The sequence below is a fragment of the Malaclemys terrapin genome, chromosome 2 (assembly GCF_027887155.1).
Source record: "Malaclemys terrapin pileata isolate rMalTer1 chromosome 2, rMalTer1.hap1, whole genome shotgun sequence".
Lineage (NCBI taxonomy): Eukaryota > Metazoa > Chordata > Testudines > Emydidae > Malaclemys > Malaclemys terrapin.
This window is the reverse complement of record NC_071506.1, coordinates 210,456,289-210,472,595: the sequence shown is the minus strand read 5'-3', so window position 1 is coordinate 210,472,595 and position 16,307 is coordinate 210,456,289. Positions and strand designations below refer to the sequence as shown.

The 16,307-nt window shown below is 44.2% G+C and overlaps 1 protein-coding gene across 1 annotated transcript in view; it reads left to right on the top strand.

Moving 5' to 3' along the window:
* Positions 1 to 16,307, top strand: part of SH3BP5 (SH3 domain binding protein 5) — a 59,023-nt gene that overhangs the window by 28,850 nt on the left and 13,866 nt on the right. Inside the window, exons 4-5 of the mRNA XM_054019743.1 lie at positions 5,055 to 5,219; positions 15,552 to 15,682. Of these exons, the coding sequence (XP_053875718.1) occupies positions 5,055 to 5,219; positions 15,552 to 15,682 (296 nt within the window). The remainder of the gene's footprint in view (positions 1 to 5,054; positions 5,220 to 15,551; positions 15,683 to 16,307) is intronic.

The following is a 16,307-nucleotide window of genomic DNA, read 5'->3' as shown; positions in this document are numbered from 1 at the left end:
TCTACTGCTTCTTGATTATGTACTTCTGGTTCCAAATGAAGTGTGTGGTTGACTGGTCAGTTCGGAATTCTGAGGTTCTACTGTAGTTGGGATATACTGTAAGATCCAAAGTAAAATGACTGATGAATAGTGCTATAAGGACCTACGCAGTGTACAGGTTGACTACACTGTACCTTTTGTATTTTTTCTTAATTTTAATACACATATTAAGTTCTCTGCAGCATCTGAATTTGCAGATTGATTTTTTTCTCACTGATGCCAAACTTGCATCCTCCTTACTGACCAATGTAAAACTGGAAGCTGCTTTAAAAACATTTTAAAATAACTTCTCTGCATTGACCGAAATGGAATCCTTGCCTGTTGCTATATTAGGTCCTAGTCCTGCACGCACTTATGCACACAAGTCACTTAAATGAGTCCCCTTACAGTTACAATGTGTGTAAGTGTGCACAGGTTCAGGCCCTTGGTGAATAAAATTGGCCAAGGAGGAGAAATTCTGTTGCGGTACAAGCAGATTTATCCCACTCGTAGCCCTTTCTGTGCCTCTTCTTGGCAACTCTTGAGTTTTGTCATTAGTTATGCACATACAGTTGGAGATTATAGCTGTCGCAATGGATCCTTAGTTGTCAGTTAACCTTGAAGGAGTGCTGTAGCCGGGCTGCAGTATGGCTTTGTATAAATGAATTGGTCTGCCAGCTTGCAGGGTTGTGTAACTTGGAAGGCTTTTAAAAAAAAAAAAATGTGGATGAAAGGAAAGAAAGAAGAATGAATATGCTGGCTTTTTGGTTTAATATTCTTAATCTCTGTTTTTTGTGTTGGTGGGAGTTGATGTAATATCAGCATCATTGTATGTATTGGAAAAGATGCCTTTTGTGACAATAATAGGGGCATTTGGCTCCAGTGGTAGAGAAGCCACTTAGCATGTGGGGTGAACATGGGCCAATAACTGCATCCTCCAGCATAAACATTTTGGAAATACCTTTAATTTGGAAGAGAATTGGCAAAGAGGGAGGGCACAGCACAGCACACAGACCTTTAATACAGGAGTAGAAGTTTTTAAAAAAAAGTGGGGTGGTAGTGGGGGGACGAATTTACTGACATACACAAAAGGACAAGACTAGGAATAATGACCTCGACCTCCATCTTGAACATTCAAGTTATGGTGGCAGACTGAAGAAAATTCTCCACTGCAGTTTGGCAGTGGCTTCCAGGAGAAGCTGTGAGGCATAAAAGCTAGATGGATTCAAGAGAGGATTGTATTTTGTACTGAAAGAAATAGAGCAACCCATCCTTTTGCTTGGGGAAGGACTGGATGACTTCATCAGCCCTAAAATGCACCTATGATGAATGGAGATCTCCACAGATAGAGCGTGTTCTCAGTGTCGAGCCAATTTTATTTTAAACATATAATGAAAGGAGGTATGAATGACTGCAGGACCATTAAACATTAAATGTGTTGCTCAGGGTTTTAGTAGCTCAACTTCTGTTAAAGTCAGTGGGAGAATTGTGCAGCTAAAACCCTTGATTTTGGACTTCAGAAACCTAATTCATAACATTACTTTATTGGATTAACCAGGTAAAATTCTAAGAGCCCTTTATCCTGCACATGGCCTTCTAGAAAGCGAAAACCTTTTTTCCCAGTACCCAGGGTCGGCTGTCAGCCAACTCTTTATGGAGAACTTCTGACCTTCAGTTGCAGTGACCTCTTTACCAGGACAGACCAAACTTATTGGAAGAACAAATAGTTACGACTTCCCAGTAAGCCGCGGAGGATATTTTTGGGATCGAGATTTATGCTCTTCTAATGTGTTTTATCAAAGGCTCGAAGACTTTGCTATATCCACTAGATACCAAAGTCAAAGGCAGATAGCTAGTAGCTTAATTTAAAATATTACTTGCCCACAGGGGTTTAGGATTTATAAAATGCATTTATTCACTCGGCGTGAGCAGCTGGAGTTTTTTAGCTGTCGTGAGCCTGCCTGTCAGACTGCCTTAACAGTGAACTGGCACTGGGCTGGCAAAAACATTTCTTATCCACTAATCTTGGCACAAAGCACAATGTGTTCATGATGTGCACTTCTACCAGAAATTAAATGCTCTCTAATGTTTTAGGGCTCTGGCAGCTAAGAAGACCTGCTTAAGGACTGTAGGTTGTAAGCTGACTGAAAGCAGCAAGGGATTGGGTGGATCTGTGTGCGTAGAAGTACCTAACCGCTGCTTCGGAAAGCAGTGTGCCAAGTCTGCTCAGAGCTGGTAGTGAAACACATCCTTACTGTTGTGGCTTCTGATTTTTCTAGGCTAATAGAGAAGCTCTAGCATGAATATATTTATCCACCATCACTGTGTGGTAAAACACATTTCTGAAGTGTGATCTAACAGGGAAGAAGTCGAAAGAGCTTGCTACCATTTCAGAAGCTTTTGAGGGGAACTGAACATGGTTTTTACCTTTTGAAACTCTTGTTTAAATTAGGTGATACTTTTTTCCCCTAGGGAGGCCTTGTTTCTGTAACTACATATACAAATAAGCATGACGTTTAAAGTGTGAAGGCTGATACATCTGGTGCTGAGAACAAGCTGCAAACAGCTCTTTCAAAAGATTGCTGTTCTGCTTATTTCATAATCTAAAACAGAGATTAGCAGCCTTTTCCCAAGTGACCACCTTTTTCTGCCTGCAAAAACAAAATGATCTATTCTTTCTCTCTCTCTTCCCCCCCCCCCCACAACGTGACCCTATATTCCAGAATCCTTTGCACTGTTTCAAGTCCAAACCCCTTTCCAAATGTTAGAGACAAGCAGGGCTGGCTCCAGGCACCAGCTTAACAAGCAGGTGCTTGGGGCGGCACCTGCGGCAATTCGGGGGCGGCAGGTCCCTCACTCCCTCTAGGAGCGAAGGACCTGCCGCCGCCAATCGCGGCTTTTTTTTTTTTCCCCCAATTGCCCCAATTTTTTTGCTTGGGGCGGCAGAAATGCTGGAGCCGGCCCTGGAGACAAGGTGGGTGAGGTAATATCTTTTATTGGACCAACTTCTGTTGGTGAGGGAGACAAGCTTTTGAGTTTACACAGAGCTCTTCTTCAGGTCTGTGAAAATGTAAACTCGTGGTTTTTAGGGTGTTCTATCGGATCTGGTCAAAGCTGACATTTTTATTCAGTAGATATAAATTGGTTAATTTCATTTAAAAACTTTTGAAGTGTAACTGAAAACTTCATCTTCCCCAGTGCTGTATGCTAAAGAAACCTAATGCAGTTGCTTATGTTTGAAAGGTTTTCTTCCCAGGCAGAAGAGCTGGAAACCATTTTTTTCATTAAAAAAATAAATAAATAAAAACTTAGACCGAATACAAAAGGCTATGATCTTCAGTTAAACAACAAAACTCACACCTTAAAAAGGGCTTCTAATGTGGTATACTAAATGGATGTCCATAGGTAGGTGAAGGTAAATGAAATGATATTGAAAGTGGTCATTACGCTTCAATTGTGAGCTTCTGACAAACACCTCTAACCTTAAAACCAACCTAAAGATCAAAAACTCCAGATAGCTGAGTTGTTTCAGGGATAACCATAAAAAATGTCATTTTAAAAATATGGACATTTCCAGTAACTTGAAGCTAGGTTTTTTAAAAGGATTGTTTCCTATCATTTATCTTGTTAAAACCAACCATCTCTCTCTAACAAACAATTAACACCAGTCATTGGTGCCAAAATATAATAGTACAGGCTGATGAACATGTAGACTTGATAATCCCTTTTGTCTGGTCACTGGAGTTCATATGAATATGCAGCGATAGTGGCTGTATTTATATTGGTTACCATGCCACCCATTTTTTTCTCCCTGGTCCAGCCGCATGGGCAAATGGTTGCTGATACCACATTGGCTAAGGGTTTTTGGAAGACTGATGCGTAGTGTGTTTCAGACATGAAAAAACAGATGGTTCAAAACTGAGACCCTGGATTTGAACACTCCCCAATCTCAAAACAGTTTTGACTGGGATGATAATATGGTCACTTGGGCCCAGTTCTTTTAAAAAGCTTAATCTGTAAAACCAGCAGCTTTTTGAAATTTCTAAATAAATGTCCTCAAAAGTCAGATAATTACAGTAAATTTGTCCTGTGATGCCTCTAACTTGTATTTTCATTGGTTGGAAGTATTGTAACTTAATATCTTGGTAGGATACTTGTATGGGTGGAGTACTTAAATGAATCCTCTTGCTCATAGAGCTAGAATTTAGGTCATTATAAAGCCAGTTATTTCATAGCTCTCATCCAGACTTTTAAATACTACTACTTCAAACACAGCTGTTGACAAGAGGATCCCTAGGTTTGAGTGACTGACCCAGGACTGGAGACTGAACCAAATCAACATGTCCACTGAACATTGATCTACACACACTATAAAGTACTGCACTTAACTGTTTGGCTACCTCTATCCTTCCCTTGCCCCTATGCGTCAGACCTGGGACCTACAGTGCCTACTCTATCCCTCTCATAACAGAGTAGAAGAGAATACGTAGAACTGGTTTACAGATCTCTTCCTTGGAAAACTGTGCATCATGCTGTGTAATAACGTAACCACTCAGAAATGCTCTTCTGCTTGGTTAATACTGCAGTGACTAAAAAATTGGTATTGACTTAAATTCTGCACTCATGAAATGTTGTTCCCCATTGCATTCTTGTGAAACTCAACACCAAGCTGGCTATGGAGAGCAGAGATATTAGGAGTTTTTGTGTTGTCTTGCTGCCTCCTGTTTCTTCCTGATGGATTAAAGCTGTTCCACACAGTATTTCTCCATCTGTCATCCAGATGCTTATTATGCAGAACTGATCTCCTGCATTTTGGGTTTATAGGATATGAACAGCATGGTAATGCTTTACAGAAGACATGTGTGGCTGTGAACTAGCAGTGACCCAGGCAAGGAAATATGTATGTGCTGCCAAACAAAAGGGTGGGAAATCAAAACACCGGAGTGTTTTTGTCCTTAAAATCCTGGTCTTAGCTATTTTTAAAAACTGCCACACTAAGTGTTCCTTGATGCCTAATTGCAGTGTCTGTTTTCTAGGCACAACTGGAAGCTCAGAAAGCGACTCAGGATTTCCAGAGGGCTACTGAGGTGCTGCGTGCTGCCAAGGAAACCATTTCACTCGCTGAACAGAGGCTGCTGGAGGATGACAAGCGTCAGTTTGACTCTGCCTGGCAAGAGATGCTCAATCACGCCACCCAAAGGGTGAGATCAATAAGGAGCCGCTTGCCTTAAGTCTCTTGCTCAGTTTGAGTCGGCTTTGTTGCATGCCACAGGGCCTAAATTCTTTTTGATTTGCTCGAGGGATGATGCAGAAGGGCTGTAATTCCACTGGCAAATGAATAGAAATGGCTTGTGAATCAGGTACTTGGGGCACTATTAAAGATGAAATAGGATGGGGCTACCTGTGAGATGGGGAAGAAGGTAGCTTGCAGGGTTAAGGGGAGCCACTTTGGATAAGCTAAGAGCTGCTCCCACCATGATTGGAGGGGATGGAGAGGGTGAACAAAGTGGAATCTGCGTAGGTTTTTTTTACCATGCCTGTCACTATGGTATGTGAGCCCCTGGGCCAGCACCTCCCTTCCCCAATTGTATGGTGAGGAAGAGGAATGCTGAATCAGACTTGCAGGTGAAGTTGAGTGGGAAGGAACCAGAAATGGGGAGTCTCTGCAAAGGCCGGGGAAGAGGGAGGAAGCAGCCCCAGCGGGTCTCAAGGCCCAGAGGCCTCTTAGGGTATGTCTGCACTGCAAATAAAAACCCAGAGCTGGCCCATGCCAACTGACTGGGCTGCGGAGACAGCAGCAGAGTCACTGCCCAAGGAAGACCCCTTCCAATGAGGCATCCATGGGGAAATGGAGACTAAAATAAGACTAGTATTTTGAGGACCAAAGCTGCTGTTTTAAGTGCCATGAGCCCCAAATGTTAAGAGTGCAGGATAAAACTACACTGAGACCTCAAAAGCCTGGATGTGGGAGTAGGGCCCTGGATTCCACTCAATAGACCTGAGTTCTCTCCCTGGCTCTGCTGCCGGCCAGCTGAGTGACCTGGCCATGTCAATTCACCTCTCCATTCCTCTGCTTCCTTCATCTGTAAAATAGGGATCATGACACTGACCTCCTTTGTAAAGTGCTTTGAAATCTAGAGAAGGCAAGTATTGCATAAAAGCTAGGTGGTGGCAGTCACCTTAAACGCTTGTGTTAGAGAAATTCTTACTCACTTTTTTTATGTTTTCTTCCCACTTTCTTTCCTAAAAGAATGCAAAAATGGCTTTGGTGTCTTTTTTTTTTTTTTTAAGAACATACAAGAACCAAACTTAAAGTCTCTTGTGCCAAGTCTCTCCAGATGTGCCAGGAAAGCTTAACCCACTATTCCAAGCTGGCTGAAGCAATAGTGTAACATTATCTTAGTCCTGAAATCCTAATCCTTTTGTGGAAACTGTATTTGATTATAAGACAACATAGTCTTCATGTATAAATTGTATACAACAGCGCTGCCAGATGGTGCACAGTACTAAAAGAGCAACAGATGTGTTGTGTGAAATGGGAAACCTAGTATGTGAAAACTGAACACTGCTGATGTCGTCGTCACCACTGTTGTGTGTTTAAGGTTCCTATACTTCTAAATTGCATGACAAGACTAGCTCCACCCCTTCATTGTGATTGCCCAGAAGCAATCAGGTGCAGCCCTTATTTGAAATGAGAAGTCCACTAACACACTAACATTTTTCTTTCTTGAAGCATGAGGATGAAAACTGGATGCTTCTGTGGGTTTGCAATGGGCAATACAACATTGCCTCTTAAAGTTCAGTTAAGCTTGGTAGTGACCAGTTACTAGTGTGAGCTGTGCAGCTTACATACCAAACAGATAGTGCTACAATGGGCACCCTTGCTGGTTGTTTCCCTGTGGAATACCAAGCAATGAATGAATATTCAGACTGAAGTACCGTCTTAGCTCTGCAGGGGGTCACCCTAAGACAGGGTTGAGGTGCTTTGGGGAGTCAGTATGGGGAAAAGTCTGCAGCTGCTGCTGCCTTTGCTGTGGAAAAACAGAAAACTTCCATTTCCAGGGCTGGCAGTCCAACACCTTCCACAAACACAACTTTCTGGAGGGGGGGAGAAGTGTCTTGTTTGTCAAAAGAATGTGAAGGAAAAGCTCCAAAAAGAGATGATATATGAGCATTTTTGTTTAGAAACTCTGTGTGAGAGAGAGAGTGATGTATGTTTTGTTTTCCAAAGAAGGACCTCCCGTTAATGCTGATGCATTCTAGAGAGATGACTCTAATACTATATCAGAAAGGATGCTTTGGGTTGTGGTGGACCAGGTGAGGGAAGACACACCAGCATTTAAATTGGGAATCTTTTTGAAATCTCTCTCCTGTAGATGGCCTCAATGAAAAATTTTCTCTAAACCCGTAATGCTGCCTAAGAGAGAATCTAGGGATGAAAATACAATTGAGCTATGGAAGCCCAGAGACTTAGTACGTGAGATGGCGGCTGTTCTGTTTAGCCCAACATTCTTCAGTAAAACAATATTGGGAGCAATGCCATTCTGTCGTGACACTTAATCACGTGACTTTTTGCATGATCTCTGGTCCTGGACCTGTCAGGATGACTTATTTATAATGAAACCTCTCCAATGACTAGAGTTGAATAGGAAATGGACCCTAATGTATTGGCTGCAGTTGTCAAAACATGTGGTGACAAAACATCCTGTAGGAACATATACACCAACGGAGAACTTCCTCATTGGAAAGAGTCCCACCTTACTCATCCTTTCTGGCTGTTGACAGAACAGTCTGGGTAAAGTTCATTCTCAAATAGTTTCTAAAAGTAACTAAATATCAGTACTTAAGAAGGGTGGCAATAGAGTGGTGGTGTAATCAATGCTGATTCATGGAATATACACCCATACTATTTCCACTAGTAGTCTGCGTCACATTGACACCAGAAATGCAAGTGCTTCTGTAATAGGATTTTAGTCACATGACTTCTGTTGATTTTTATTGAGCGTTTCATGGCTCTTCACGCCATATCAGTTAGTCTGTGTTTAGGGGCTAGAGATGCCAGGAGTCTCCCCTTCAGCAATGGAACTGGTTCTTCTGTGCAAGGGGAAGGCAGGACTGGAATGGTGTGTGCTGAGGTGGGCACCCCGTATATGTCACAGAGCCCTACAGGAGGTCCTCCAATGCATCTCTGTACAGGGACATGTACACATAAAAGGCATGGAGGGCTACTTCAATCATTGGGCTCAACGGTCACTCCGTCCTTTGGATGGGGGAGGATTCCTCCTTCTTCCCTGGTACCAGACCCAGTTAGGTGATGCCATGAGGAGTTTGGGAATGTATGAATTTTTGTGGCTGGGGAGAGGGGGAACCAACTACAAAGCTATGGATCTGGGGTTGGGGTAGGAAGCCAACAACAAAAATCGGCTTCAAATAAACTAGTTCGCCTGTGATGGCTGCTTCACATAGAGAACTCCTCTGATGGAAAATTACAGCACTTCAATTGTACTGACCACTCTTTGTTAGTAAATGACAAATGTGTTGGGTACAAAGTAGACTTCCACAGTTATTGGCGCAGCAATGAGTCACAGGCAGAATAGCATCTATCTATAAATGTCAAAGTTGGCTACAAACTCATTTGTTTGAAATCGCCAGGCAAGGGTAAAGTAAGGTCGTACTCTTTCTTCATATACAGGGAGGGCAGGTATTTTTGGATTGGCTAAAATTTGTCTGACGTGGTATAAAACTGAGCCCAAAAGTAAGTAGGTAACTGAAGGGCGATAGAAGCAGAGATTATGAAGCAAACTGATAGATGAAAGAACTGGTGCAGGATAAGTGGCTCTGTTATACACAGATGCTGTGGAAATACTGCAAGATTACCCCAGCTGCTTTTGGGTTGATGGGTGTGGACAGAGTCTGAGACTTCAGAATATCAAACTGGGCTTCATTTGCAGACTCTCTCTGGGAAGAAATGGTGATGGGTCTGGACGGTTGTGACTACCCCTGATTTGTTCAGGGATTGAAAAGCTGCTAATGTCCGTATTTTTAACAGGTCAGTCTATAACAGGGTATACACAGGACCTTTAAAACCAACAGTATAGAAAATAAAACCTAGAGGGCCCCTGAAAGGATATTGCCTATCCTAAAGGGATGGAAGAATAAAATATAGCAGGTATTTTTATTCATGGGAGCAACCAGGACTGGTATGAACAGCTGCAGGGAGGGTTGAAGAGGGCTGTGCCTTGAACTTTGACTCCTATTTTCATAGGAGCCCAAGGGAATTAGACACCTAAATCCCATTGAATTTAAATAGAGGCTGGGTGCTTCACTCTGTTTGTATAATCCCCCTACACCCCCATGCTTTAGAACTCCATCAAACATACACATGTGGTACCTGGGACACTCCTATGCAACGTGATCAAGTGACTAGGAAGCAGGGAGTCAAATTTAGAGTCCCATTCTTGGCCCCCAATCTGGTGTGTGACTCTGGGTGAGTCATTTCATCTCTCCGTACCTCCATTTCCCCACCTGTAAAATGGGGATAATGACACTTTCTTTCCTCTGAAAAGTGCTATCAAAAAGTGCATCATCTTAATGTTGACTTAGCTATTCTCAGTTAATGAGGTAGACCCAATGTTTTGGCCCCTGTTTAGGGGGGTTTCTGGGAAGAGGACGGGTGTGGGTTCTATAGCAGAGCTTAAGAAACCAACTTCACTATTTTCCAGTTTTAGACGCACACGTATGTACCAAGAGGCTTCCATAGGGACCGAAGGATAAATGGTTCTAGAGGGATGAAAGGGGAATAATGGCATTAATGTTTTGGCAGAATATCAATGTGGTGCACAAATATATGTGTAAGGGGAGAGGGTGAAATCTGGAGTCTGAGATTAGTTGCATTAAAAAGGAACGTTCTTCACACATTTCCTTCATGTATGCAATTAATCTTTCAAAAAAACCCAAACAAATCACATGCTACATGGCTTTGGTTTTTCCCCTAATTCCTTTTCATCTTACCCTTCAGTTGCTCAGAAATATATGGGGCATTCAGAAAAATCGTTTAGTCATCTTGCATTGCCTCTCTCACCACCCTGTTTCTAACATTTCCCTCTAAGCGATACACTGATTGCTTTTGGAGAAAGAGAATAAATGTGGCACCTGACTTAATTTCTACGACAACTCTTGGTGTCCATACAAGATTCATTGGCGCGCCCTGCTTTTTCTGTTTTGACTGCATCATTGTTTCTCTCTTGAGGTCCTGATGAGGGTACGTTCTTTACTTAGGCTTGTCCTGATTACTTGGGAGAAAACGAAGCAATTCATACAAACCTGTTCTCCAAGAACATCTATTTTATATTATGTCCCCTTCGATAGAATACCCAGACGGTGGTCTTGGATTTTGCCTTTTATCTAGGTTGCTGTCCATGCTGCGATGAATTCTACCTGACGCTGTTGATGATCTAGTAATTAACTACATTAATGGGATAGTCTATTTTTAGACCACACCAAGGAGCGAGCAGGGGGGCTAGTCAATATAATGCTGATCTTTGTGTGCCAAGCTACTCTATGAATGCATTTGTAACTTTTAATAGCATCAACGTCTTTCATAAACCACCAAAAGAGAGGGTATAACACAATAATGAGAGGCTGTGATCACCTCCAGAAAGCTCTCATCTGACTAGCATTCTTAACCAACCCCTACGTGAACCTCTAGAGCAGCATTCTTAATGCCTGGACATTGAGATGGAGATGTGGGGAGACTGGTAATAGAGACTCTTAAATAATTGGTTTGCATCCAGCCATGGTGACCAACTGTCTCCATTTGCAGGCTGTTTAGTGGTCAATGTGAAAAGAGTTGGCTGTCTCATTTCCACATCAAATGCCCAAGCACGTTAGTTGGCTGTTCTGGAGATGTTAAGGATTTAGCTATCCTATTGCTCCTAGAGTTGTTTCTTAGCTGGCTGTGGGGGGACGATTTCGGAGCCACTGTCTGTCCTGTACCTGTTTTTGAGAGAGAGAGAGAAGACTTAAGTTTTCAGGGCTGTCCATCTGGCACGTTCTTTGTTTGTTTAGTTACTTGTGCAATGTGGGAATTAGGGAAGTAAGGAAAGTTTTTTTTTTTTTTTTTTTTTTGTCATCTGAAATTATAAAAAGGATTAAACAACCACTCTTACAATTGACTTCTTTCACAAAGTGTAAGTGTGTGTGTGTGTGTGTGTGTGTGTGTGTGTGTGTGTGTGTGTCTTCAGTAAGACAGGTTTCACCTTTTTTGGTTGAATGTTTTTGATTGTTTATAATTTAGTCTATCTGCTCACCTCACAAAAGGCTTTTATATTTTGAAGAGGCCACTAAGCGACCTAGTATGTTGGTGCTTGCAGCATTCATAGAATCATCATAGAATCATAGAATATCAGAGTTGGAAGGGACCTCAAGAGGTCATCTAGTCCAACCCCCTGCTCAAAGCAGGACCAATTCCCAGCTAAATCATCCCAGCCAGGGCTTTGTCAAGCCGGGCCTTAAAAACCTCCAAGGAAGGAGACTCCACCACCTCCCTAGGTAACGCATTCCAGTGTTTCACCACCCTCCTAGTGAAATAGTTTTTCCTGATATCCAACCTGGACCTCCCCCACTGCAACTTGAGACCATTGCTCCTTGTTCTGTCATCTGCCACCACTGAGAACAGCCGAGCTCCATCCTCTTTGGAACCCCCCTTCAGGTAGTTGAAGGCTGCTATCAAATCCCCCCTCATTCTTCTCTTCTGGAGACTAAACAATCCCAGTTCCCTCAGCCTCTCCTCATAAGTCATGTGCTCCAGACCCCTAATCATTTTTGTTGCCCTCCGCTGGACTCTTTCCAATTTTTCCACATCCTTCCTGTAGTGTGGGGCCCAAAACTGGACACAGTATTCCAGTTGAGGCCTCACCAATGTCGAATAAAGGGGAACGATCACGTCCCTCGATCTGCTGGCAATGCCCCTACTTATACAGCCCAAAATGCCGTTAGCCTTCTTGGCAACAAGAGCACACTGTTGACTCATATCCAGCTTCTCGTCCACTGTGACCCCTAGGTCCTTTTCTGCAGAACTGCTACCTAGCCATTCGGTCCCTAGTCTGTAGCAGTGCATGGGATTCTTCCGTCCTAAGTGCAGGACTCTGCACTTGTCCTTGTTGAACCTCATCAGGTTTTTTTCGGCCCAATCTTCTAATTTGTCTAGGTCCCTCTGTATCCGATCCCTACCCTCTAGTGTATCTACCACGCCTCCTAGTTTAGTGTCATCTGCAAACTTGCTGAGAGTGCAGTCCACACCATCCTCCAGATCATTAATAAAGATATTAAACAAAACCGGCCCCAGGACCGACCCTTGGGGCACTCCGCTTGAAACCGGCTGCCAACTAGACATGGAGCCATTGATCACTACCCGTTGAGCCCGACGATCTAGCCAGCTTTCTATCCACCTTACAGTCCATTCATCCAGCCCATACTTCTTTAACTTGGCGGCAAGAATACGGTGGGAGACCGTATCAAAAGCTTTGCTAAAGTCAAGGAATAACACATCCACTGCTTTCCCCTCATCCACAGATCCAGTTATCTCATCATAGAAGGCAATTAGGTTAGTCAGACACGACTTCCCCTTCGTGAATCCATGCTGACTGTTCCTGATCACTTTCCTCTCCTCTAAATGTTTCATAATTGATTCCTTGAGGACCTGCTCCATGATTTTTCCAGGGACTGAGGTGAGGCTGACTGGCCTGTAGTTCCCCGGATCCTCCTCCTTCCCTTTTTTAAAGATGGGCACTACATTAGCCTTTTTCCAGTCATCTGGGACCTCCCCCGATCGCCATGAGTTTTCAAAAATAATGGCTAATGGCTCTGCAATCTCACCCGCCAACTCCTTTAGCACCCTCGGATGCAGCGCATCCGGCCCCATGGACTTGTGCACGTCCAGTTTTTCTAAATAGTCCCGAACCACTTCTTTCTCCACAGAGGGTTGGTCACCTTCTCCCCATGCTGTACTGCCCAGTGCAGCAGTCTGGGAGCTGACCTTGTTCGTGAAGACAGAGGCAAAAAAATCATTGAGTACATTAGCTTTTTCCACATCCTCGGTCACTAGGTTGCCTCCCTCATTCATCACGCCATGAGTCAGCATGTATGATTCAGGATGTCTAAGCCAGCAGCGGTATCAACCAAAAACCCTTCCTGGAAAGAATCATTTTGGCATTCAACTGAGAAGTGACAACAACCGGAAACGAACAGCTCCATCTCTGCAGAGCTTCCAGCAGGGTTAAATTCATAAGTGCCAAGTTTCTAATGTGCCACTCCAGGTCCGGCCTTCATTCCACCCCTTTCTCCAAGGCCCCGCCCCTGCCCTGCCATATTCACTCCCTCCCCCAAGTGTGCCTGGCCCTCGCTCCTGCCCCCCAGGGCCTCCTGCCTGCCATAGAACAGCTGATCACGGCGGGTAGGAGGCGCTGGAGGGGGAGGCATTGATTGGGGCTGCCAGTGGGCAGGAGGTGCTGGGGGTGTGGGGAAGGCGCTGATACGGGGACTGGTGGTGGGTGCTAAGCACTATCTTTTTTGGTGGATGCTCCAGCCCTGGGGGCTAAATTTCTTTGCCATGCCCATTGTTCAGTCTTTCATATAAGCATTGAAAGGGATAAAGCACAGGTTTACTCTGAATGCAATGGGAAGCAAAGGTCAGTTGTATACTTCAAGTTGGTGGCATCCGTTTGCGTGTTTTGAATACCACTAACTGTTTGGTTTGGCCTCCAAGAGATACTGCTCATTTGATCGTAGGAGAACACAGCAATGCTGATGAGACTAATATTGTTTGAAAACAAAATTATTTGCAATTGGTTGTCTTTTCTGAAATAAGAGCCTGCTACTTTGGTCTGAGGTAGACTGCCCCTTCTGGCAGGTGTTGGAATAGCTCAAATAATGGAATATACTTCGAGCTATTTACTTTGGAGTTGGGGAATAAATTGATTTGCATTCTGAATTCTTGGAAAAGGAATATCACAGAAAACAGGGTCCCATCACTTTCTGTAACAATGCTTGCTTGTGAGAGAGCCTGCATATCACCTACGCAATGGAAACTTTCATGTCTTGTTAAAATGTTGCGGGAGAGAGTAATGATGACTTTAGTTTATCCTCTGGCTGGACCCTGTTATGTGGTTCACTCCACTTTTACGTTTTTTGCCTGGTAGTACAGAAAAATGGATGTCCTAATTTGCCATGTGGCTCTTCAAATTTGCAAATCAAAAATATCCCTGGTAGCATTGCTGGCATCATAAACAAAGCAGGACATTCACTGGAGCAGATGACGAGGACATTTTTACAGCAATTAAAACAAAATTTACACAAATTAAAGTACTGAGGCAGTGAGCATTATTTATAAATGTTCAAATGTTTGCTTGACTTGTGCCCGAGCCATGGCCCTGTGTGTGTTGGACTGGAAGTGTTCATGGAAAGCGTGATACACTTAACCTTTGGGCCAGTCGTACACATGCATCTCTGCCTGCCTAGTGCGTGTGGCAGCATTCGTGATGGCTCATCATCCCAACCAGAAGAGGAATGTTCCGTAAAGGAAATAGCCAGGGCCGGCTCTAGGCACCAGCAAAACAAGCTGGTGCTTGGGGCGGCACATTTTTAGGGGCGGCATTCTGGCGCGGGCCATGCCGCCCCTAAAAATGTGCCCCAGCTGCCCTAACTCACCTCCGCTGCTGCCGCTCGTGCACCGTTGCTCGCCCTCCCTCCTAGGCTTTCAAACCCGGGAGGGAGGGGGAGATCCCCAGAGGCCGCGGCGCGGCCGCTTGGGATCTCCCCCACCCTCCCGGGTTTGAGAGCCTGGGAGGGAGGGGGAGCAGCGGCGCGCGAATCTCCCCCTCCCTCCTGGGTTTGAAAGCCTGGGAGGGAGGGGGAGACCCTGAGTGGCCGCGGCGCACGCGCTGCTTCTCCCTCTCCCTCCGTCCTAGGCTTGAGAGCCTGGTGGGAGGAGGCAGGGCTGGGGATTTGGGGAAGGGGCGGAGTTGAGGTGGGGCCGGGGCTCGGGTAAGAAAAAAATGGGGGGGAGGGGGGCGGCCAAAATTGTTTTCGCTTGGGGCGGCAAAAATCCTAGAGCCGGCCCTGGAAATAGCTCACTTGTGGAAGAGAATGGGGAAATAACAGGGATGATATGGTAGCTCAGAATGGAGCCATGCTAGTGGTTTGAACGTCTCACTGGGGTTGCAGGGGTACTGAGCTCTCACGTTTGAGGCTGCTTATACCAAAGCTCCCCCAGAATGCACTAAGCAGCAGTATGCTCCTTGTATCGTTAATATTTTATTTGCTAACCAGACGTGCTGCTGTTTCTTCCAAGAAAGATTTTTCTAAGTAGGTTAATTGAAAGAAAATGTCTCTTCTCTTCTGTATCTCCCCTCCACCCTGCTATACTGTGAGAGGTTCAGAGAGGTTATGGAAATGCTGTTAATTAAAATTATATGAAACTGATAAGCATGTGACATGCCTGTTACAAATCAAACCCTTTGTTTCCTCTCTTGAAGGTCATGGAGGCAGAGCAGACGAAAACAAGAAGTGAGCTGGTGCACAAGGAAACGGCAGCCAAATACAATGCTGCCATGGGCCGGATGAAACAGCTAGAGAAGAAACTGAAAAGGGCCATCAATAAATCCAAGTATGTGTTTTAGCTGGTGGTGCGTTTTACATGCTAAGCCTACTTGCACGGGGTGCTTCACGCACGTGGCTTTCAGGACTCCGTCCAGGGGGCTGCACAGATAGTGTAGCTGGTGTCTGACTTGCAGCCCAGTCCACGTGGTCACAGAACTTTACACTGGCTAAGAAAGCAGCAAGGCTATTGATTTAAAAACTTCAAAAGTGTGAGACTACCTCAGAGCTGCATATCGAACGTCAGATTTGTTCACTTTCCGGAGCCTTCTTGGCAAGTCACGTGAGAGCTATTCTCGTGGAAAGGCGCACGCTTCAGAGGGCATAGCTAAGAAGGGTGTGTGATAAATGATAAAATGTGTTTGGTGTGTGGTTCTCCTCTGCTGCATAGAAGTCTATGCAAATGTGGTGGTCGTCTAGAAAAGCAGCCTTTTGTAATACTTGCTCACTGTCCGTGGAAAAAGCTTTAGGTAATCTCCAACTAATATTTTTAATTTTAATAATTTCCATTTTCTGAAGCTTGACTAAACAGTGATCATTTATTTAGTGTTTAATCCCTCAGTCTAAAAATGACTTTATCAATGTCTGTTACTATTTTGCTCAATACATATACAAGTATTGGTACTTTCCAAGGA